The sequence below is a fragment of the Seriola aureovittata genome, chromosome 20 (assembly GCF_021018895.1).
Source record: "Seriola aureovittata isolate HTS-2021-v1 ecotype China chromosome 20, ASM2101889v1, whole genome shotgun sequence".
NCBI classification, from domain to species: domain Eukaryota; kingdom Metazoa; phylum Chordata; class Actinopteri; order Carangiformes; family Carangidae; genus Seriola; species Seriola aureovittata.
This window is the reverse complement of record NC_079383.1, coordinates 21,441,853-21,465,030: the sequence shown is the minus strand read 5'-3', so window position 1 is coordinate 21,465,030 and position 23,178 is coordinate 21,441,853. Positions and strand designations below refer to the sequence as shown.

Here is a 23,178-nt window from a genome sequence, read left to right as displayed (position 1 = left end):
GATTGATTATTTCTTTCATAAATAAGGAAGTAAGTATAAAATTAGATTATTACTGGAGGGATGCAACATATGCAAAATGTTTAAAGGTGCAGCACAAATAAGGTTGTAAATGTGCTTCAGTTGAGTGTGAAGGTGAAGTCAGGTTGGGAGTTGGGGGGGTTTGGCATGTTGTTGTCATGGTGATGGTCAGAGTTCGAGAGGCTGCAGTACCAGTGTCGAGGACAGGAGGCCAGTTCCTGATGTCCACGGTGGCCATGGCCTCCTTGGAGCGCAGCAGCTTACAGATGACGGCCGTGGTCATCACGCAGGCCGAGTGGCTGACCTGGAGAGAGGAGGAGGAGGAGGAGGAAGAGGGATACGTTTAATATGATCATTTAATTTAAAGCTTCTTTGCCCTGTTTGTCTTTTTTCCAGCAGGTCAGAGACGGGCGAAAAGAACCGGAGACACGGTTTGATAAAGATCATGTTCTGTCCTAAAAGCTGCTGAAGCTCAGGGTCGAGTTTGTGAACTGATGTGAATGAAACGTGTCGCAGAGGAACCTCTGACCTCGACGATCATCTTGACGGTCGGCAGGGTGGTGGAGATGTTCTGAGGGTGAGGGGGCCGCACCGTGATGGGGACGCAGCCGGCGTACAGGCAGCCGTAGAAGGCCGCGATCAGGTCTATACCTGCAGGAGACACACACACACACACACACACACACACACACAGGGTGAGAGGTGTGCCTCCAGATGTGCTTCTGTAAATGAGACTGTGCTTCATCATCGTCATCATCGTCACGGACCTGGTGGGTAGACCAGAGCGACGTGGTCTCCCTCCTGCAGACCTCCTCGCTCCATCAGCAGAGCAGCCACTCGCTCCGCCCTCTTGTGCAGCTGCAGGCAGGTGAGAGAGCTGGACACCGCCCCCTGGGGGAGGGGAGGGGAGGGGAGGAGAGGGGAAAAGGGTGTTAAAGGTTTTTTCTTTATAACAAATAAAATAAGATGAAAAATAAAAGACATTTCGCCGTCAAACACACAGTTAAACTCTTTCACAACAGTTTGAAATCTCATTTAGCTCAGATCCTGTGCACTGGTTCTTGAGCTGTATCTTATTTATTATAATAATATACAGATATTTTACTCTCTATTCTCTTATTTAATAATTAAAAGTTTTTAGTTCTCTTTGGTTCCAATTTCTTAAATTCTCTTAAACTGCTAATCTGTGGAATTTCTTGCTAAAATTCAACACCACCTTTAATGAGAACATTTTATGCGTTTTATTCTGAAAGTTTTTATTGGCAGGAACCTGCGACGGCAGCAGAGGAGGTGTGTGTGTGTGTGTGTGTGTGGTGTGTGTGTGTGTGTGGTTACCCGGGAGCTGAGCAGGGTGTAGAGGACGTGGTCTGGTGTGGTCTGAGCTCTCCACTGCAGAACCTCAGACAGGAACAGGAACTGAAAAACACATTATTATTATTATTATTATTTTTTTTTTTATTACAAAGTTGATTTCTTTACAGCAGACTTCCTGTCTCCTCTCCGTAGCTCCACACACTTCCTGTTTCCAGGTTCAGGATCCAAACTGAACCTTTCTGATCTGAACTGACTGCGGGTTGTAAACCTGCGCTTTTCTCCCAGAATTCCCTCTAACATCAGCACATCATGTGAAACTGCAAACCAGGCATGAGACATAAAACTCCACTTCAGTCAATACTGGAGCTGCTGCTGCTGCTGCTGCTGCTGCTGCTGCACAGGAAGTGAGAATCAATCTTTAGTTTTTACCATCAGTTTCAGGTGAGAAACAACCTGCTGACGCCACAAACTGACTGGAGAATAAAATGTGTGAGCAGTTTCGCTGATGCAGTTTCCTCTGCGCTGATTGGCCGCTTTCGTCAGCTGATTATTATGATCCTAAATAAATCGCGGCTTCACATCGAGATGGCCGGGCTGTGTTGTTTCTCCAAAATGTCAACTTTTAAAAATCAGTCGTCAAGGAGACAGTGTTGACCTTCACTTCCCTCACTGCTGAAATATTCATGAAAACAAGACATCAAACATCTGGAGGCAGAGGAGGGAGACACTCCGACCCAGAGTCCAAACATCTGTGTGTGTGTGTGTGTGTGTGTGTCTCTCTCTCACCTGGTCGTTGTCGTCGGTTTGTCCCAGATCTCTGCCGCTGGCCTGAGCGATCCTCTTCCCTGACACCAGATTCCCCACCATCACAGAGGCAGGTCCGATCTCTGCAGAGCACAAACACACACACACACACACACACACACACACACAGAGTATTGAGCTACAGACCAAAGCCCGTCTCGAGGACGACCCCGGGGGACAAACACAGGACTGCGTGTCTCACCTGGCTGTTTCTGCCGTGGTTTGGGCAGGTTGGTGACGCAGGTGTGGGGGCACATGAGGACGTTGCAGGGGTGCAGCCCCCCCTCCAGGTACAGCTGCTTGATCTCGGACAGGTGGATCCCGCCCAGAGGAGTCTTGGGCAGCGTGTTGGCCGGGACCAGGGCGAGGCAGAACACGCCCACGCCGTGGATACTGTCGATGGCCTGGGGGGGGGGGGGGGAGACAACGACAGTCTGGTGTCTTACTTCATGTAAAAGGCTGCTACTCAGCCTAATATGATTTAGTGTTGAACCATCATCATCATCATCATCATCATCATCATCATCATCATCATCAGGCTCCTCCCACCTGCAGGACGCGGCTCATCCACTGGAAGCTGTCCTCCTCCGTGGAGTCGGGCCGCTGCTCGGCCACGACCACGATCCTCTCGTCCCTCAGCACCGTCACCGAGAACACGGCTATCCTGCAGGGACGGACACGCATCAGACGCAGGTCAGTCTCTTTACCTCACAGTCGACTCGTCCAGGATTCACTCAGGATTCATTCACAAACTCAAAGATAATCAGCTGATTAATGGATAATAAAAACAACAGTTAGCTGCAGCTTTAAACACGACGACGAGTCACTGCTGCTCCGTGAACATCAGATTTAGATCAGATGACCGCGGCTCTTTCCCGCCCAAAAATACTAAAGTAGACCTGAGTGGAGAAATCCTTCCTCCATCATGGAGAGGAAGAGAGAGAGAGAGAGAGAGAGGTTTTTATTTAACTGCAACAGATGAGTCATTGTGTGAAAGCAGCAGTGAAATCTGCCTCGAGTGTAACCCTGACAACATTTCATCAGTTTTCAAAAAGCTCCTCCGCCTCGACGACGAGGAAATTCAAGAGAGGAAAAACGAGGACGAGGATGCTGAACATGGCCGACACCGCGCTGTTCATTACCACACGAGCTCAGACCCCCGGACCGAAGAGCTCAGGGTGATACTTCTTCTGTGGTGAAACTTTTCTGTGGTTAAAAGAGCTTCAGAAATAAGTGAGCTGACAACAGTGAGAAGAGGAAGAAGAAGAAGAAGAAGAAGAAGAAGAAGAAAAAGAAGAAGATGAAGAAGAAGAAGAAGAAGAAGAAGAGTGTCAGCAGCAGTTAGTGAAGCGTCTGATTTAAAATGAGAGTCCTTCAGATCCTCAGCTTTTAAGAGTCAGAGTGTCACATCAGACGGAGAGCGGCAGGAATCTGAAACGGTGTCGGCTGGAGGTTCATCTGTTTTCAGGTGGAAGCTCCTCTGCAGGTGGATCACAGCTTGGTTCTCCCGCTCAGGTTCAGAGGAAACTCAAAGACACAATAAGAACAAACTGTTCAGTGCGTGTGCGAGCGAGCGAGAGAGAGAGAGAGCCCGCACACACACTGAACGCTCCAGCCTCCTTCACATTTCATCACCTGCATCGAAACAGTTTCGTTTCTCCGTGTTTTAGAGCTTCAGGATTCACGGTTCCTGCAGCTGCTTTAAATATCCGCCGAGGACGTCGTCGCTCTGTCAGGTGAAAGATGGATGTCGTCCTCGGCGGCCGTGGACACAATTAAACCTCACTCCATTACCGTTTCTGGATTCATCCACTATTGCTCTACTTTATTAGATTTATTATGTGCAGGGGGGGGGTTCGCTCATTTATCAGCGTGACAGTGAATGTGCCAGGGTCGGACGTCCGGCCGCCGTTCAGCTGCTGTCGATGGGAACGACGTTAGAAACTGACCCCCCCCCCCCGGGGTTGTTTAAAGACACACCCACCTGCCTCTGTAGACAAACTTCATCGGCTCCACAGCCAGCGCCGTGGCCACGATGTCGTCGGCGTTGTGCCTCCGCCCGCTCACCATGATGAGCCCGTCCATCTTGCCCGTGATGAAGACGAGGCCGCCGGGGCCGATGAAGCCCAGCAGGCCGGTCCGCACGAAGGCGTACTCGCTGATCAGCCCCCCGCTGGAGCTCACCGGGTAGACCTGCAGACACACACACACACACACACACACACACACACACACACACACACACACACACACACACAGGCGTTCAGCTGCAGAGTCTCCATGGCAACCAGCCAGCACTAGGGCAGCACGACACAGCCAAGATCAGATATGACAGTATTTTTAACTCAGGACTTTTACATGGAGAATGTCAAACTGCTGCTTCTCAGACGAGCTGCGGAGGAATGAGACGACGGTCAAGACGGTTCGTTATATTACAAAGGTTATAATCACAGATCATCAGTGCCGAGTCGACGATTCCTCTTTAATTATGTAATGTAAAGAAATTAAAGCTACATATTTCTTTCTTCTCCTGACTTTTATTTTCAAGTGTTGATCCATCAGAAGATATAAAAACCTTCTCTGTGTAGTTTTACATCTCCTCTCTCAGGCTTCTCTCTGGAGCTCTAGTAACAACAGGTCGGTGAGCCAATCAGAAGAGAGGAGGCTCTGAGCCTCTCTTCTTATTGGCTGAATGTTTTCTGACTGATCCAATAAAAATAAAGCAGATTTCAGGTAAAAACACTTAGAGAAACCAAATCCTGCAAGGTTTGGATGGTGGGTCCAGGTGGGCGGGGCTTGGTGACTGCTTTGTTGTGACATCACAAAGTTACAGGAAGTCCTGACGGCTGGTTTTAAGGCTCAGTTTCTGAATACAGGCTGTGTGCATTTCTCTGTGGACTGAGGCTTTGATACTTTCACAGTATTAATATAGAAGCTAGAGCTGATCTATAATCACACTACACATGGACAGAGACCTTTACACTGGAGGAGCTTTAACATGTGAAACGATCATGTATCTCTGTAGAGGACGTGCGCTCTGTTTGTGGTCGCCTCACCTCGAAGGTGTTCTTGGTCATGCCGGTGAGGCCGTAGTAGGAGGTTCCCGTGGCGATGGAGCAGACGCAGAGCTCGCCGATCTCGTCCGTCTGACAGAGCTGCGGGACGCCCTCCGGCTTCACCACACACACCAGGCCTGAGTGAACGACACACACACACACACACACACAGAGAGAGAGAGAGAGAGAGGGGAAACGCAGCATTAACACCTTTTCAGTTTCTTCCTGTTTCCTTGAATAAATCTGTTCCTGATCCCAAATGAACTGTTATTCACTCCCACTGCACCTGTTCAGAGGCACGATCCACACGTCTTAGTCACGTCTCTAAAGTTTCGTCTTAAAGTAGGTTGTTCTAACCCAGTTATAACGTCTGCATCGCCCCCCCCTGAACCAGGTTACCGTAGTAACTGGGTTAAAAAACAGAAAAATCTACAGCATCTGGAATCAGTTTCTTCTCTTCATACAGCGCACAGATCCCCATCAGTCTCCAGTGACTCAGCCATAAATCTGCAGCTTTAACCTTTAGGTATGGGTTATGCTCTTTCAAAGTAAAAGCTCCTCGCTCACGAGAGAGAGGAACTCCTCAATCAAAGCTGACAGATTCCTTTAACCCCCGCCCCTCTTTTTAACGACAGAGTCCTCGGTCGGTGCAGCAGCTGTAGTTCCTGCGGTGAACACCGGGCGGAGTGAGAGCGTGTCAGTGATGTTTGAGGAGCTGTGGCTTTAATCAGCTGCAGATCACTGAGCTGCACTTGGGTTCTGTTCGGATTCTGTTTACACTCCTTCGTCTGAGCAAAGTGACTTTCACATGTAACACAACGAGCTCATACACGAGTTTTATAAAATGTAATGTGTGATAATTTGTTAAATGCTGTAAGGATCCGTTTAAAACAGTTTAGATTGAAATCAGGAACGATCTGATCAGAGAAGAGACTGAGGAGCAGCTGGAGTGTTTCTGTGCTGAGAGCTTTAACTCTAGCTTTCACTATGGCAACCACACACACACACACACACACACACACACACACACACACACACACGTACCTCCTGGTGTGACGGTGCCCACGTCCTGCACGGTGAGCACTGAGAGACGTTCCTCTGTGTCGACCCTGACGACCCCGTATGTCAGACCCTGCATCGACAGGACGCCTCGACCCGGAGGCTGGCTGCTGTCCTCCACTGGCCTGGACACACACACACACACACACACGCACACGCACACGCACACGCACACACACACACACACACACACACACACACACACACACACACACACACACACACACACAGACACAAGACACATCAGTGCTGGCATTTGCGTATGAACAGAATCCTGCAGGTTTTTCTAAACGAAGTCTGATCTCTGCTGAAACTGAGAACTTGACGTCATCAATTCCTCCATCTTTTTACACCCATTAGACTCATTCTGTGGCTTTCTGTTCAAGCGTGTTGATCACTTTGATTGATCAGTCTCTCTGGTATATGTAATCCTGTGTTTACACGTCGTCTCTGTGTGGACGTGTGTGTTCATAAGAACATTTGCATATTTGTGCTTCTGTGTTTGTGTGTGCACGTTTGTATAATCTGTGTATATAAAGCAGGAGCATGCGTACAGTGTGTGTGTGTGTGTGTGTGTGTGTGTGTGTGTGTGTGTGTGCATGTGCGTGTGTGTGTGTTTACCTCCTGATGGCCACGGTGAGCGCCTCGGGGGAGCTGGCGCAGGGACAGATGACCTCGGCTCTCAGGCCTTTGGTCTGAAAGACGTTGAGGAAGGCGTCGCAGGAGGAGATGGACCCTGACACACACACACACACACACACACAAATTAAACAGCCATTAGGGTCCGAAAGATGAACGCGGCGGCGTCCTGAACGTTATTAAAAAACACTTAAAGGACGACACTGATGTTTCATCCTAAATAATTTGATTACTGGAGGCTGTTTCATAACGCTACAGCTGCTGAACTCAGGTCTGTGGAGTGTGCAGTGAAGTCCAGCTCATCCATCACAGAGAGCAACTTCCTGTCTGTACGGCTTCTGTTGCGGCGGTGGCGCGTTCAAGGACGTGCCAACATTAAAGATGCATGAATTGGCTGCTGAAAGAAACACTGAACGGACCAGCTGTGATGTCAGAAATCAAACCAAAGCTGCGTCTGAGAACAAAATGTTCTGCAGGCTGATCTTCATTTTGTTTTCAACTGTTTCTACAGAGTTAAAAGCTCCATGAAGCCGAGAGCAGCTGCGGATTAACAGGTGATAATTCTCCGTAGGTTCATCACTGCAAAGGACACCTGTCACACTGACACACCTGGTAAACTCTCAGTGTAATTACATTTCTGTTAAATTCTGTATTTGATGCACGTTGTGTTTTATCTGACGTGTTGTTTGTCTGTAACCAGCTGGTGCCGGACACGTTTAAAAATGAGGTTTTCCTGATTAAACTGAGGTTAAATACATTTTCCTTAAATATAAAACTGATTCTCTGATGTCACAGTGTAATGTATATGTATATATATATATATATATATATAAAAAACAGAATCTGTGGTCGCTTTAATGAAATACCAACATCAGGAAAGTTTCAAAGCTGTGAGTTGATCCTGAACTGAACTGTGAGAACAAGAGAATGACTGTGATTGGTTAACAGACCTCTGAAGCTAACGGGCTAAAACATGCAGAACTACAATACATCACTTCCTGGTTCCTACAGTTACAGCTCAGTCGTTTTCACTCCGGTCGGGTTGAAATCCATTTATTGTGCCGAATGCGCGCGGTCGGACACATCCCGCTCTATTCCTGTAAAGTGACCCAGTTTCCCGCCTTCCCGAGAGAGTCCATCCATTTCCCTGACATTCTCTATCTCTAATACACCTGTTTAAACTCGCCTCGTCTGTGTGTGAGAGAGAGAGAGAGAGAGAGAGAGAGAGAGAGAGAGAGAGAGAGCGACCTTACAGGGGTTTGATCCGTCGGCCACCAGCAGCATGCGCAGCGAGCTCAGGTTGATGTCCTTCTGGTCTTTGTGGGCCACCAGAGCCCAGTGCATGTCTCTGGACTTCACACAGGCCACCTTGGCTGCACACACACACACACACACACACACACACACACACACACACACACACACACACACACACACACACACACACAGACAGACAGAGGGAAATTAGCATGTAATCTATTTGACGGACAGGTGAATGGAGTGGATTGACTGAGCTGAGTGACAGGTGGAGTGTGTGTCTGACCTTTGTACTGGCAGACTTTCTGGATCCACGACAGAGGGTTGACCTTCATCAGCGAGTAGGGCACGCTGATCACGTGCATCATGTTCATCACGCTCTGCACGCACACACACACACACACACACACACACACACACATAGAAGGAGATGATATTTAAAGCTGAAAGAGCTGTTTCACATTTCTATCATGTGTCAGCGAAATATTAAAACACAGGATTTCACATCAAAGTTACGAGAGGCAGAAACAGTTTGAAGTTTTACTTAAACGCCAAATTGATTCTCGTTGTTTCCCCCCTCCCCCACCTTCAATTAAAAGGGTGGAAAACAAACAGGAAATGAGGGTCACGACCTCCGACCTGCAGCGGGTATCTTACCGTCAGGATGCCGTGCCACAGGCCCACGTCCTTCTTAAAGTCAAGAACGTTCACTATGGTCTCGGCTACAGACGCAGAGGAGGAGAAAACGGGCTGAATTATTAAATTGTGACCTAGACATTGAGCTGTCTATGTCTGTGTGTGTGTGTGTGTGTGTGTGTGTGTGTGTGTGTGTGCGTGCGTGCGTACCCTCAGTGTAGCTGCAGGACTGGGTGAGAGCCTGGCAGTGTGTGAGCAGAGCGATCCTCGTCACCGTGACGCCCAGCACGCTGCCGTCCTTACAGGTTTTATACTGAGAGGAAAACAACAGACGGAGGGATGGGAGGAGACGGAGGAGAGGAGACGGAGGAGAGGATCAGCATTTATTTATTTGATCATTTTAAAATGTCTGACGTATGAGATGCTACCCATGAAAATAAAGTTAATAAATCCAAACTAATAAAAAAAAACTGCAAAATTTAGATCGAAGAAACAAAAATTAAGAATTTTAGGGTTTTAATAATGAGAGTCTTTGGTGACGTCGTCAGATTGTCTGAGCTACAGTCAAACATTTAACGTACATCGATATAAAACAGCTGATGTTACATTTATCAAGCTGGAACCAGAACATGTTAAAATAAAAAAAACAATGTTAATTGATCGATTGATTATAAAGTATCAGACGACGCTGTTCATAAAATATTCTTGACGCTTTATGAAACAAAATTTAAAGAACGGTTCAACATTTTGAGAAATGTCCTTTAGAGGCCCGACACCTGGTAGATATGAAGCTAACAGTTAGCTTAGCTTATCACACAGACTGGAAGCAGGAGGAAACAGCTCGTCTGTCTCTGTCCCACCTACCAGGACATTAAATCTTCTTCTTTCTGAACAGAAAACAACGAGTAAAAAGAAACAATATTTCACCAGGAAATCACTGAAGCTGGAGAAGAAGAACTTTAACTTTCTCCTGACTGAGAGAGGCGTCGATCTACGTATCTCAAAACATCAAACTGCTCCTTTAAAATGAGATCAATCAACTAATGTTGTAGAACGCAGAATCAGAAATCTGCTTCTGTTTGATTAATCTGGTGATTACACTGATAAGAGACATTAGATTTTTAATGCGCTGCATAAATCAAAGCTCCATTAGTTTTAGACCTCAGTCAGACAGGAAGTGAACCAGCAGCACAGAGGCTGATGAAGAGGAGACAGGCTGATGTGTGTGTGTGTGTGTGTGTGTGTGTGTGTGTGTGTGTCAGCTGACCTCTATGTAAGCAGTGTCGTTGTTTGCGTCTTTGATGTGAGGGAACCAGTCTCTGGGAGGTTTGGAGAGATGCTTGGACTCTGTTACAAACCACAGCAACTTGGGCCAACCTGCAGGGAGGGGTGAGAGAGAGAGAGAGAGAGAGAGAGAGAGAGGGAGAGAGAGAGAGAAAGAGACAGAGAGAGAGAGAGCATATATCATAATTAAATGATTTTATTCTCACATTAAACCAATAATAAAATCAAAATAAATAAAATTTTACACCTGAAGTTAAAAATCATCAGAAACCTCATGTGACGTCTTTGTGTTTTCTCTTCATGGTTATTTCTACGTGTGAGCGTTTGAATGTTTCACACGTTCATGTCAGACTAAGCCCCGCCTCCTGCTCATGTTCTCATTATGTGCACTCCTGACAGACCCCCCCCCCAGCCATGATTGATGATCTTCCCTCTCACCTTTGAACTGTGGGATCTCTCCTGTTGCACTCTTGGGCAGACCCTTGTGGCAGGCGTCACTGGTCAGCGCCACGGTAACGCCGCAGCTGCCCAACAGGAATCCGATCTGCTGGCTGCCGGCGTCCTATTGGACGACACACACACATACACAAAAATAAATCCAACTCTTCTCTTCAGGTTTGCTGCTTTTGATCCGTGATTATAGAAAGAGCCGGACGCAGCGGAAACCACGGCAACTCTGATCCGTCTTCAAGTGCAGTTTCTCTGCGTGAATAATCCCAGATCATCTCTGCCTCACAGGCTGCAGATGGCCACAGGACTGGAGAGCTGAATGTCAGCCACACACACACACACACACAACACACACACACACACACACACACACACACACACACACACACACACACACACACACACACAGTACCCCTCTACTTTCTATACTAAAGTGATTCCCTCAGTGTAAACATGTGTCACCAGCTACTGGCGAGAGATTATCTGCTAAAACATTATTTCAGCTGCACAGATCTGATCTTGGCTGTAAATTTATTTTTTATACTTCTGCACAAGAAAAGTTTAAAAAAAAATTAAATCAAACTTTGAGAAAATGAGGCCTCAGTCAGAGTCGTGACGCTGTTTTCAGAAACAACAAACCCAGGAGATGATTTCATCCATTAACTGGTTGTGACTTTTTCTTTTCTGGTAAAATCCAAACTTTTCTAATATATAATATTCTCATATTAATATTTTCCTCTCTGTATAAACCAGATCTGTAATTAGTTTCCCTTTGAGTCGTGTGTGTAGATTGTGTTGCATCAAGGATTCACAGTTTAACGTTTGGCACAGAGAAGAGACGTGTAAGATGAGGAGGAACTTCCTCTACAGAAACATTACACACTTGTACACACACACACACACACACACACACACACACACACAACACACACACACACACACACACAGGTGGTGATGTTTGCTGCTGCTGCTGCTGCTTCGTCCGCTCTCCACATGAAAACAGAGATTTTATGGAAAATCCTGCAGCACAGATGCATGATGGGGGAAGGGGTTCAAGAGCGGCGACAGGCGTGCAGCTAAAGGCATTTTCTGCTGCAGCGTGTGATCAGTGCGTAACCGTGCCGACCGACCCCCCGGTGTGTCAAACCGCTAAAATAAAGGAATACCACCGGACGTTCGTGTTCCCGGGAGGGGGGGGGGCAACACACAACAGATCAACAGCTGTGGGGCAGCAGGAATAAATGTCGGACGGGATCGTTTCCTCAGAGACGCTTGTTGCTGGTGAACAGCTGAGAACGAAAACATCGCTTCAACAGTTTGTGTGAAACGCAGCAGGAGCGTTTTTTGGAGGTGAACAACAGATGTGGCCGAAACCAAACCAGAGAGAGGATTAATGTTACAGAGCGGCGCTGTAAAAAAAAAAAAATGAAATTACCTGACCTCCCCGAGAGAAACCAAGGCGCGGGGGGGGGGGGGGGGGGCTGCAGGGTCAGCGTGAGGACCACAGAGCAGCTGTGGTGATAGATGAGCTGTAAAGAGCTCTTTATTTACTGTGGGGAACAGGGGTGGGGGGGGTGGGGGTTAAACATGGAGGTGGATTTCAAGTACCTTGCGACTGAGCGGCACCTCGATGGGGACGGGGACCACCTCAGCCAGCAGGCAGCCGTAGAAAGCCACCATGAAGGCCACCGGGTCGTTGTTGGGGAACACCAACGCCACCTTGGGGGGGAGGGGGAGGGGGGTGAGAGAGAGAACAGGAGACGGGTTCAGATCAAGCTTTTCTTTTCCCCTCTGAAAGGTCTGAAAATCCTTTTGACACAAACATTTAAACATATGAAGAAACATGTGATGATCAGGTTTCACTGAAGATTCATTACAGGCAGCTGCACCAAGACAAGAAACCACAGCCTGTGCTGGTGGTGCTGGTGGTGCTGGTGTTGGTGCTGGTGTTGGTGCTGGTGTTGGTGCTGGTGGTGCTGGTGCTGGTGTTGGTGGTGTTGGTGCTGGTGCTGGAGCGTGACTCACCCGATCACCCGGTCGCACCATGGGCTCCTGCTTGCTGCCCAGTTTGTGGAGGATGTTGTAGGCAAGCTTGATGCTGCGAGACCACAGCTTCCCTGCAGGGAGGAGGACACAGGACAGGAGGGTGAGAGAGAGAGGGGGGGGGGAGGGAGGGAGAGTTCACAGGATGTGAGTGTGTGTTGTTGGATTTCTATTTTGAGGATGAGAGTACTGTCTCCAGTGAGAGGTCACTGTTGACATTCAGAGAATTATTTCTATTTTATTACAGATTATAATTAAAAGAAAGTGTTGTGTAATGCGCACGAGGTGGAGGGGAAACAGGAAAGATAAATAACGTTACAACAAAAATCTGTTTTTACTGAAGACACAACGTTTTTTTGTTTTAGACCTTCATCAGAATCCAAAGTCAAGGTCCTTGATAAAAACGTTCTGTCTGTGCTGGAGCTCAGATTTTTCTTCCACAAGATTTTATTTTCCTAAGTACTTGATGACAGATTAACCTAAAAATACATGAAAACACAGTCCATGTTCCCTGATACGAAACATTTGGTGAATGAATTTCAATGTTTTTTTTGATACAGACCAAAATGAAGCAGATGTCTGTTCAGATTCTTCATATTTACTGAATTAACTGTTTTATTTTGACGGCGGCGAGAACATCACAGCTCGAGGGCCGGTGTTGGCCCGCGGGCCGCCAGTCGCCGACCGCTGGTCCAAAAGCTGTTTCTTTTTTAATCAAATACACAAGTTTGTCCCAGAGAAAAAGGAACAAAGTAAAAAAACAACTTGATGTGAATGTGTGCGTGATGAATGTCTCCATGCATTTTTATCAACCACATGAGAGAGATGAGATTTTAAGTTCTTAAAAAGTTGAGTTTCCTCTCAGCTGCAGAACTCTCTCCGTCACCATCATCTGTTCTGCTTCATCAATAAATGATGTAAAGGAGCGTGTGAAGCCGCTGAGCGTCTGGTTACCATATGTGAGCACGTAGAGCGGCTTCCCCGCCGTGTCCAGGCTGGTGAGGCAGGGGGCTTTAGGGGAGATGGTTCCCCAGCGTTGGAGCGCCGCCTCCAGGGAGGGGGGCCAGTTAGTGACCACCCCGAGCGCCTCGCCCCGCACCGGCATCATCTCCGCCCCCTCCGGCCGAGGCTGATTGGGGTCCGGCTGCTGGACTGGAGATGGGGAGACGGATAATGTCATCATCATCATCATCATCATCATCGAGCTCACAAAGCTTCACTGTTCACAGCTTGTTTACGGTCGAGTTGTGTTGAAAACAACACATGGAAACATTCAGCCGAAGCTGTAAGGAAGCTGTAATCACACTAACAAACGGCTGATAATTAATCTGTTATTAACACAAACGCAGCGTGTTAATATCTGGACAGCTGATTCGCTGTCCAGATATCCAGACAGCAGCGAGCCGCAGAGGGAAGGATTCAACTTTGAGTCATTGTCATAAAGAAATAAATTTAAAAAATGGCTCCAGAGTGAAGTGAAGGTCTGAACCACCACATCAACACCAACCACAGATATTTACAGCCCACTGTGATGTGTCCTAACTGAAGAAACACTTCTTCTTCTGAGGTTTCTACAGACAATGAGAGAGAAGCGAAGAGACGGAGGACGAAGATAGAAAACGCAGCCAGATGGTGAAGCTGAGCAAACGGCCGACAGACGGAGCGAGCGGCAGATTCCCTCCATATACGTTTATAAATACTTATAGAGAACTTTGAGCTCTGCAGGAACCAGGCTGCAAATCATTTGCTCTCCATCGTCTGTTTCTGTAGATGAAAATATTTCTTCACACTCGCACACAGGTGTGATAGGGATGTGAGCGTAAGTTATCAAGGTGTTGAACCATTAAGAAGTGTTTTTAAACTTTCAGAATCACGTCAGAGACTTTTTATATCGAAACATCAACATCTTGGTTCAGTTCCTCAGGCTGCAGTGGACGATTATTATAACTGTCATATCTTTACGACTCCGAGGTATGAAGATAAACTTAAAGCTCCTCCAGTGTAAAGGTCTGTGTCCATGTGTAGTGTGATTATAGATCAGCTCTAGCTTCTATATTAATACTGTGAAAGTATCAAAGCCTCAGTCCACAGAGAAATGCACACAGCCTGTATTCAGAAACTGAGCCTTAAAACCAGCCGTCAGGACTTCTGGAACTTTGTGATGTCACAACAAAGCAGTCACCAAGCCCCGCCCACCTGGACCCACCATCCAAACCTTTACAGGATTTGGTTTCTCTGAGTGTTTTTACCTGAAATCTGCTTTATTTTTATTGGATCACTCAGAAAACATTCAGCCGACCTGTTGTTACTAGAGACTCCAGAGAGAAGCCGGACACAAAACCCACAAATATATCTTCTTATGGATCAACACTTCAAAAATAAAAGTGTTAAATACGGAACCGTTAAATTAACAGAAAGCAGACGGAAACGTGAAGATTCAAAAACTGTTTCTAACCCTCTAGAAGTTCGTCAAAGTCGTCGACGAAGAACTCTCGTAGCGGAGGTCTGCGCGGCTGCTTCAGCGTGTTCACCAGCTGCTGGATCTTAGCCGACACACGGCTGCTGACCGGGACACCTGGGAGAAACACACACACACACACACACACACACACACACACACACACACACACACACACACACACACACACACGGTTGTAAAGATGGTGAAAAGCCGTGTCAGTCCTCGTTATTTTATCGATAACGAACCCGACAAACCTCCAGCGTCACGGCAACTGTCCGTAATAAGGAGACTAGAGTTGCCGGTTCAAATCTCAAGACTGGCTTTCAAGGAAAAGAACTAAACAACAAACAGTAAATACAGCTTTCAGAACAAATGTGCTCCGTCAGCTTTCTTTAAAAAACATCCAATCTGTTCATCCAGGGGAGCGACACCAGCAGCCTCACTCTAATTGGTCAGTTCTCTGAGGTGGTGATCCAATTAGAGTTCACCTCCTGATTAAAGAGTTTCTATTTTCATCTGACTGCCTTCAGCATCTTTGCTCGGAGGCTCCAGCTGGGAGCGGGTTAAAGGTGCGACCTGACTCTCACCGTCGCCCGTCTCCATGCGCTCGGCGTTGCCGTACTTCTGCGTGTTCCTGGCGATGGTTCCCATGTTGGCCATGTGGTGACGCTCGGTGTGGGAGTGGGACGAGTCCGAAGAGTAGCCCGTCACGTCCGGGGGGGCCGAGTGGTTCTCTGGGAGGGGACAGATGGAGGGAGCAGAGGGAGAGGCAGACAGACAAACAGACGAACCGGTGGTGAATCATTGATCATGTTTATCACTGAGCTGTTCGTCGTTTCGCTGTCGCACGCTCTGATGCTGGTTCTGACTTTTACATTGGTTTGGGTCACACACAGGAACGTGTGAGGTTCAATAAAACACGATGCCTTTAAATACATGAAAGCACAGTTTATAAGAGGAAGTGTTGACATGAAACCAGCTTTTCAAAACACAATCTCATCATTCAACCGGTTCCTTCAAAATAAATCTACAGAAAGAAACAGCAGAGTATATCTTTTTATTACAGGGGGCTCGTCAATAACTATTAATATTCTAAACTCTAACAGAGAGCGTGCATAATTTAGGTTTTTATAGATGGATGATTAAAAAAAAGATCTGAGTTCGATATCTTTGATTTCAGATCAAAATGTTCCTCTAATAAATCAGATTTATTGGGATCTGTCAATACGTTCATAAATGTCATAAATGTGTTCACACATGCACATCCTGCAGAGATGGGTGATGGGTAAAAGGGGGTTGGACCTACCGTCGGACTCCAGCGGCGGTGGCCACAGCATGTCGGATCCAAACTCGCAGGATCGCCGCAGAGATCCTCCGTTCTCTGCGACGCTCAGAGCGCCCTTCCTCTTCAGAGACAGGTGGCCGATACCTGAGGTCACAACACACACACACACACACACACACACACACACACACACACACACACACACACGTGGAGTTCAAGGTGACGGGGAAATGCAACGGCTCTTGGAGGCGAGTGTTTTAAAAAGAACATGCACGTGTCCATAGAGAAGATGGAGGTGGTGTAAACAAACTGAAGAAGTCAATGATGAGTAAAGAGGGTGGATGAATTATGAATGAAAATTGACTGCAGCATAAAAACGGCGTCAAACGAGAAGCTACAATGGGAATATGAACTGTAATGTGAAGAATGAAATAAATAAAAACATATAAAATGTAATAAATGTAATGTAATATTAATGTAATGTAATAAATACTGTGCAAGATGAGACAGAAACAAATCAGTAACAACAGGAATGTTTGTTCACATTATTAGATCTATGAGTTTTTACGTATATTATCTAATTGATAATTGGTAATTGGGTTAATTGCAAATGTAATAGGCCCCTAACAGGTAAATATATATATATATAAATATATATAATACCCCCTTCAATGTGAGGACCCGCCCTTATGGAAACACAGCGGTCTGGCAGGTCGTCATCAAACAGGAGAAATAAACCAACCCAGTAAGAACCAGTGCAGCCTTACCGTGGTGTGACTGGGACAGGTGGCTCTGCTGGTGGTGCGACTGGCCCAGGTGCGTGTGCGCCAGGTGCGTGTGCGCCAGGTGCGAGATGTGCGTGTGCGCCAGCGAGTCGGCCAGCCGCCCGGCGTTGCCGCTGCCTCCGCTCTGCGTTGACGAAGACGAGGAGGAGGTGGAGCCCAGGTGGGCGGGGCCTAACTGGGAAGGGCGGCTCATCCAGTGCTCCATGCCGGACATGTCGTCGCCCGGCCCCGCCTCCTCCTCCGAGCCCGACGACGAGTCTGAGCACAGGGGGGACAGGCCTAGTGAGAGTCAGTAACCGCCATTATTTGTAAAGAGAAAAGCTCAACACATCAACACAGAAGCAGTTTAACATATATGTTATATATCCACACATTAAAGGAATAGTTCAATAATAATAATAATCTCCATAAAGCAGCAACTTGTTATTTTACACTTTGTTCTGTTAGAGCTGCTTTTTTCAGGCTGTTTCCCACTGTTTTCAGGCTTTATGCTAAGCTAAGCTAAGCTAGGCTAAGCTAAGCAGCACCTATCTGTATTTACCCTTCAGACACGAGAGTATATTCCTTTAACATAGCAGCAAAACAAAGGTTCAAAGGTGCTGTGACTTCAGATCAGCTGCATTAATATAGAACATATAGAACATATAGAACATATAGAACATATAGAACATGTCAGTGATAAAATAATAACATGTTATTTTCTTCAGGTGAAAGTTTCCAATCAAACAGCTTCTTATTTAAACTGTTACATGTAAAAACTGAAATGTGACAGCTGATGATGGTTTGAAGCATCTGCTCATCTTTTAAAAACTCCAAAGTTATTGATTTACTTCCAAATCTGACCAATCAATTACTTCCATATTGCAGTGTTGTAATACTGTTGATTTCCACATACTTTCATGTACTTCAGATCTGGGGCTGTTCCCCAGATTGTTGCTAAACAGTGACATGTGATTAATTTGGGGCCTTGTACACGAGATGGCCAAAAGTAACCGGACACCTCTGACTAATACGTTTGTGTAGTTTCATATAATGATGTTTTAGACTTTGTGTTTCCATAAAGAATTAATGACTGTCCCAGTTTGACGTGGAGGAACTTCAACATCTAAACCTCAACACCCAAGAACAAGCTGGAATACGGTTGTTGTGTTCAGGTGTCCACAGAGCTAGCTCGGCTCAGTAATCACTGTTATATAAAGAGAACAATAACAACTACATTATCATAGTTAAACCTCCACTTTATAATCCCCAGAGAGGTTCAACGTCCCATTCAATCAAATACGTCCCTGAGCCGACGTGACAGTGGCTCCACATCTGAGCCTGGTAATAACAAACACATCTGAACCGAGGCTTTCCTTTAAATCCCCGGCTCTGTTCGAAGTACAGCAGCGGACCGGGATTCACCTTTAAGTGGCGGAGGCAACAGGCTCTCACAGAGCTCACAGACCCCCCCCCCCCCCCCCCCCCCCCCCAAAAAAAAGTCAATAATTAGTCAGCTAACGTGGAACAGCCACGACAACCAATTTAGCTCCAAGTGGCTTCAGGCTGCAAGAGGAAGCACCGAGACCGAATCTGCTCCTTTAAATAAGAGTTAATGGTGTGAACACAGAGAGGAAAAGGCACCAGGACCTTCAGTAAACATCCAGCTGAACACAAATCTTACATTTAACCACCACAACAGACGTTCTGCTCAGATTTGAGTCTTCTCTCGCCGCGTCAGGTTCGCTTAAGAATCTCCTCAGAGGTTAAAAAGCAAATTAGCCGCGAACAAAGTTATTACATTTCCTTCATTAAAATTCCATCAACATCTAAACGATGTTATCAACTCTGATTACGTTCAATCCAATAAGCTGGTATCTGAGGTAAAGGTCAACCTCGCCATTCCAAGTTCTGGTGGTCACAGAGTGCACGAAAAACTTCGAAGAATATTTAATAATCAGGATTTTTCTTTCTCCTTATTTCCAGTGGCAGGCCGCATTAACAGCCGCTCGCTGGCTGCCGCACATCAGCTGTCTGTGGTTTGTTTTCACTGTGAATCTGTCAGCGGGTTCGCACGCCTCAGAAAATGTGCACATTTGCATTTTTTCGGTGAAACGAGTCGAGTTTCTCCGTCAGAGCCGAAGCGTCTGAGGAGCAGAGACACGGCGTTACAACATAATCCTGTCTGGGCACAGGGCGGACTCTCCCGGGTCACATTTGAGGCTTAGTACGACCCAGTTCAGCAGAGAAAACCACAGTGACGGCGCAGAGTGTGTGTGTGTGTCTCTTTCTCTTTCCAAGCATTTTTTTTTTTTTTAAACGATGACAATTATTTCAGAGTCAATGGGAAATTATAAAGACTGTGGATTTTCCCATTTTCTCTTTAACCTTTTAAAGCTCCTCCAGTGTAAAGGTCTGTGTCCATGTGTAGTGTGATTATAGATCAGGTCTAGCTTCTATATTAATACTGTGAAAGTATCAAAGCCTCAGTCCACAGAGAAATGCACACAGCCTGTATTCAGAAACTGAGCCTTAAAACCAGCCGTCAGGACTTCTGGAACTTTGTGATGTCACAACTAAGCCACGCCCATATGGACCCACCATCCAACACTTGCAGGATTTGGTTTTTACCTGAAATCTGCTTTATTTTTATTGGATCACACAGAAAACAGTCAGCCAATCAGAAGAGAGGCTCAGAGCCTCCTCTCTTCTGATTATATTGATTAAACCCTTCAAAATAAAAGAGAAAAATCTAACTCTTGATTGCTTGGAGTCTGAGTCTATTGATTTTAATTCAGTGAAATGATCCTGTTTCATTGCCTCAGACGTGTTTGCATTGCAGCTACACACCTCAGAGTGTGTATCATCTAATCTGGCTCAAGATAAGGAATAAGGTTGTCTGAGTGTTCTCGTGCGCGCGTCGTCACCTGGAGGCGTGTATGCATCCATGGAGGTCTGCACCACCAGCGAACGCCGTTTGGAGGGCATGGGCACGGCCACCTTCCTCTCCACGTGTCGCGCCAGCACGGCCTGCACGGCCTCGGTGTGGACGTCTGAGAGAGAGAGAGAGGGCGAGAGAGAGAGAGTGAGAGAGAGAGAGAGATAGAGAGAGAGAGAGAGAGGAGGGCATTTTCCTGGCTGAGGTCACTGTTTTACTGAATTTGTGTGTTTCTGTTTGGGTTTGATTGGATTTTGAGTCTCCTGAGATCTCAGCGAAGCAGCTTAATATCAGTTTATGAAGCGCAGCATGCTCCAGATAAGTGGTCATGACCAACACCAGTAACATGTCAGTCCAGTTAACAATAAACGACAGTGACCAGTATGACTAGTCCCCGTGGAGAGTGAGTCCAACAGAGAACTCTGTGGCGTTTGGCGTCTCATCCATTCAAATACTTTTCAGAGCAAATTCCAGCTCATTGTATTTTATTGATTTAGAAGCTGCAGAAAAACTGATCATAAGTGAAAACCAGCAACTTCTCATCCATCACAGCTGTAGTAAAATCATTTGATATTCATGTCTTCTACCTCAGATTTGATAAATATACAGTATATTTGTATTTATTGAACATTTTCAATAACGTGAGAAAATACAAACAGAACATTGTGTCCGCCACGACCTGCGCCGTGGGATTAAAGTCATTTTAAACGACAAGGAGAAACATGAATAAACAGTTTTATATTTTTTAATGTTTATGTTTTCCTACTCGGACAAACCTGTCCCGCATGTAAAGGATGTGCAGTTGCCACGGCGACACTGCCTCGTTGTTAATTAACTGTGTAAATCTCAGGTACCTGATCTGTAGCGCTCGTCTCTCGTGCCGGAGGTTCTCCGCCGGTGGAAACGGGCAGCAGAGGGCGGGCCGAGCGGGGCCCGGTGAGACATGGGCCCCTCCATTCCTACAGAGGCAAGCAGACAAGCAGGCGGACAGACACACACACACACACACACACACACACACACACACACACACACACACATATATATATATAAACAGACACAACACACACACACACATATATGTACATCCACGTTTGACAGAAGCAGTAGATACAGCAATAAAAAGAAAAACAAACATGGAGATGATTTGAATCGGCAGAAAAATTAAATTTTTCTGACTTTATAAAACAAAACAATAATAAAATAACTTAAATGAAATTATAATAAAGTGGTATCTGCATTGCTGCTGTGACAGAACATCCCTCAGTATCCCGTGACCCGTCGTTACTGAAGCTACATCCACTCGGTAAGTGATCAGGATGCACCAGATTGGGTGATGGATGTGTGGAGGCCGGTGTGTGTGTGTGTGTGTGTGTGTGTGTGTGTGCGTGTGTGTGTGCGGGCGGAGGTGGCGAGCGACTGCAGCACGTTCAGATACAGATACAGAGGAGCAGGCCCAAGCTGAGCTCTAGGGAGTCTTAACCTACATTCACTAATGGCGGCGGCTGAGGACTGAATCGATGGAGGAGAGTACAGTATCATCGCAACTGTATTTGTCATGAAACCGGATCGATGCTCTAGTAGTGATATGGGAGTACTTTAGCTGAAGGTGTGTGTGTGTGTGTGTGTGTGCGTGTGTGAGGAGGCCGGGGGGGGCGGGCGGGTCAGAGGCTGCTAAATTACCTCCAGCATGTGGAACATATGCCCTGATCAGCTTGGACCTCTTCTTCTCATAACCCTTCTGAGTGATGTCCCCTGCAAACAGACAGAGATACATAGAGAGTGAGAGAGCCAGCGGCGGCTGCGTGGGCTGATTCTGTCATAGAGTCTATTTCTAAAAAAAAACTTTAAGGAAAGTGGCGCTGGCTCTCGTTGGTACGAACTCCACGCCACTGTGTCGCCCTCGGGTTGAATCACCCAACCTCTTCTGTCTCTCCCAGTCTTTCACTGTCTCTAATTAAAGATAAAGATGTAAAACAGAAACGAAAACAACAGAAAAAAAGGAAGAATGAGATGAATAATGATGGAAATGAAGGATGTGAAAAAGAAAGAATGATGCTGATTGTTCCATGTATGAAGAGCCTTTGGATTTGTTTAATTACTATAATTTTTTGACTTTGACACCCAGTGTAAAGGTCTGTGTCCATGTGTAGTGTGATTATAGATCAGCTCTAGCTTCTATATTAATACTGTGAAAGTATCAAAGCCTCAGTCCACAGAGAAATGCACACGGCCTGTATTCAGAAACTGAGCCTTAAAACCAGCCGTCAGGACTTCTGGAACTTTGTGATGTCACAACAAAGCAGTCACCAAGCCCCGCCCACCTGGACCCACCATCCAAACCTCACAGGATTTGTGTTTTTACCTGAAATTTTTATTGGATCACTCAGAAAACAGTCAACCAATCAGAAGAGGAGAAGCGTGATGTCACAGCAAAGCTCTGTGGGTCCAGCAGGCGAGCATCAGTGATGTCACAGCTGCCTTAGCCAATCCAAACCTGCCTTTAGACGACAACAACCAGCTGAGGCCCCGCAGAGATAAGTTCTCATCGTCTGGGATGGACAAGACTCCCACGTCTCCAGCCAGTACTGTGAACTACACATACATTTATTCACCTGTAGTTTTAACGCTACTGCAAACTTGTTCGGTGCAAAGCAATCCTTAAAATGTCCCGTTAATAATCTCCTGTGTGGCTTTGTGTTCAGCGGCACCATGGCTTTAACTATTGTTCCTGATGCTAACCCCCCCGCCCCTTCTTCTTCTGACCCTGAGGACTTTCCCAGGAAAGACCAAGCAGACAAAGACTTGGATGTCGTGGCTCCGAGCCGAATTACTTTTGTTTTTAAATCAGTCCCAGAAAGTGCGACGCCCTCAGCAGGTTTTTCACATGAGGACGTGGACAGGCAGCCATCGAGAAGCTCGTTACCATCCCATGAAGGAGGGTTTTCATTGCCTAGGCAACCACTGATGCCCCCCCACCCCCCACCCACCACCTGTCAATCACAGAACCCCGGGGTCCTCACAGCAGGGCTAATATGAGCTAACACGTCCTCGTTTGTCCTCTATTAAGTGCCGCTAACTTGGCTCGCACCAGTTTGTTAATTAGTTTGTTGATTCTAATTTGATTGTTTAACTCGTCACCAACAGGGGAAACTAATCAAATCCAGCAG

The 23,178-nt window shown here is 46.5% G+C and overlaps 1 protein-coding gene across 3 annotated transcripts in view; it reads right to left on the bottom strand.

Moving 5' to 3' along the window:
• The window catches only part of LOC130161221 (disco-interacting protein 2 homolog C-like), a 45,884-nt gene that overhangs the window by 11,175 nt on the left and 11,531 nt on the right, over positions 1 to 23,178 (bottom strand). Inside the window, exons 2-28 of one of the 3 annotated variants that reach the window (XM_056364336.1) lie at positions 21,692 to 21,763; positions 20,863 to 20,967; positions 19,998 to 20,123; positions 17,074 to 17,349; positions 16,328 to 16,450; positions 15,609 to 15,755; positions 15,016 to 15,135; positions 13,515 to 13,712; positions 12,543 to 12,634; positions 12,126 to 12,236; positions 10,506 to 10,629; positions 10,051 to 10,160; positions 8,994 to 9,096; positions 8,805 to 8,869; positions 8,434 to 8,527; positions 8,144 to 8,263; positions 6,873 to 6,987; positions 6,237 to 6,376; positions 5,193 to 5,329; positions 4,121 to 4,329; positions 2,686 to 2,800; positions 2,339 to 2,540; positions 2,119 to 2,219; positions 1,354 to 1,434; positions 786 to 909; positions 548 to 669; positions 211 to 322 (exon numbers count right to left, since the gene is read on the bottom strand). In XM_056364336.1, the coding sequence (XP_056220311.1) occupies positions 211 to 322; positions 548 to 669; positions 786 to 909; positions 1,354 to 1,434; positions 2,119 to 2,219; positions 2,339 to 2,540; positions 2,686 to 2,800; positions 4,121 to 4,329; positions 5,193 to 5,329; positions 6,237 to 6,376; positions 6,873 to 6,987; positions 8,144 to 8,263; positions 8,434 to 8,527; positions 8,805 to 8,869; positions 8,994 to 9,096; positions 10,051 to 10,160; positions 10,506 to 10,629; positions 12,126 to 12,236; positions 12,543 to 12,634; positions 13,515 to 13,712; positions 15,016 to 15,135; positions 15,609 to 15,755; positions 16,328 to 16,450; positions 17,074 to 17,349; positions 19,998 to 20,123; positions 20,863 to 20,967; positions 21,692 to 21,763 (3,444 nt within the window). Of the gene's footprint in view, positions 1 to 210; positions 323 to 547; positions 670 to 785; positions 910 to 1,353; positions 1,435 to 2,118; positions 2,220 to 2,338; positions 2,541 to 2,685; positions 2,801 to 4,120; positions 4,330 to 5,192; positions 5,330 to 6,236; positions 6,377 to 6,872; positions 6,988 to 8,143; positions 8,264 to 8,433; positions 8,528 to 8,804; positions 8,870 to 8,993; positions 9,097 to 10,050; positions 10,161 to 10,505; positions 10,630 to 12,125; positions 12,237 to 12,542; positions 12,635 to 13,514; positions 13,713 to 15,015; positions 15,136 to 15,608; positions 15,756 to 16,327; positions 16,451 to 17,073; positions 17,371 to 19,997; positions 20,124 to 20,862; positions 20,968 to 21,691; positions 21,764 to 23,178 lie in introns of all 3 variants that reach the window. The other 2 variants (XM_056364335.1, XM_056364337.1) reach the window with 2 other exon arrangements.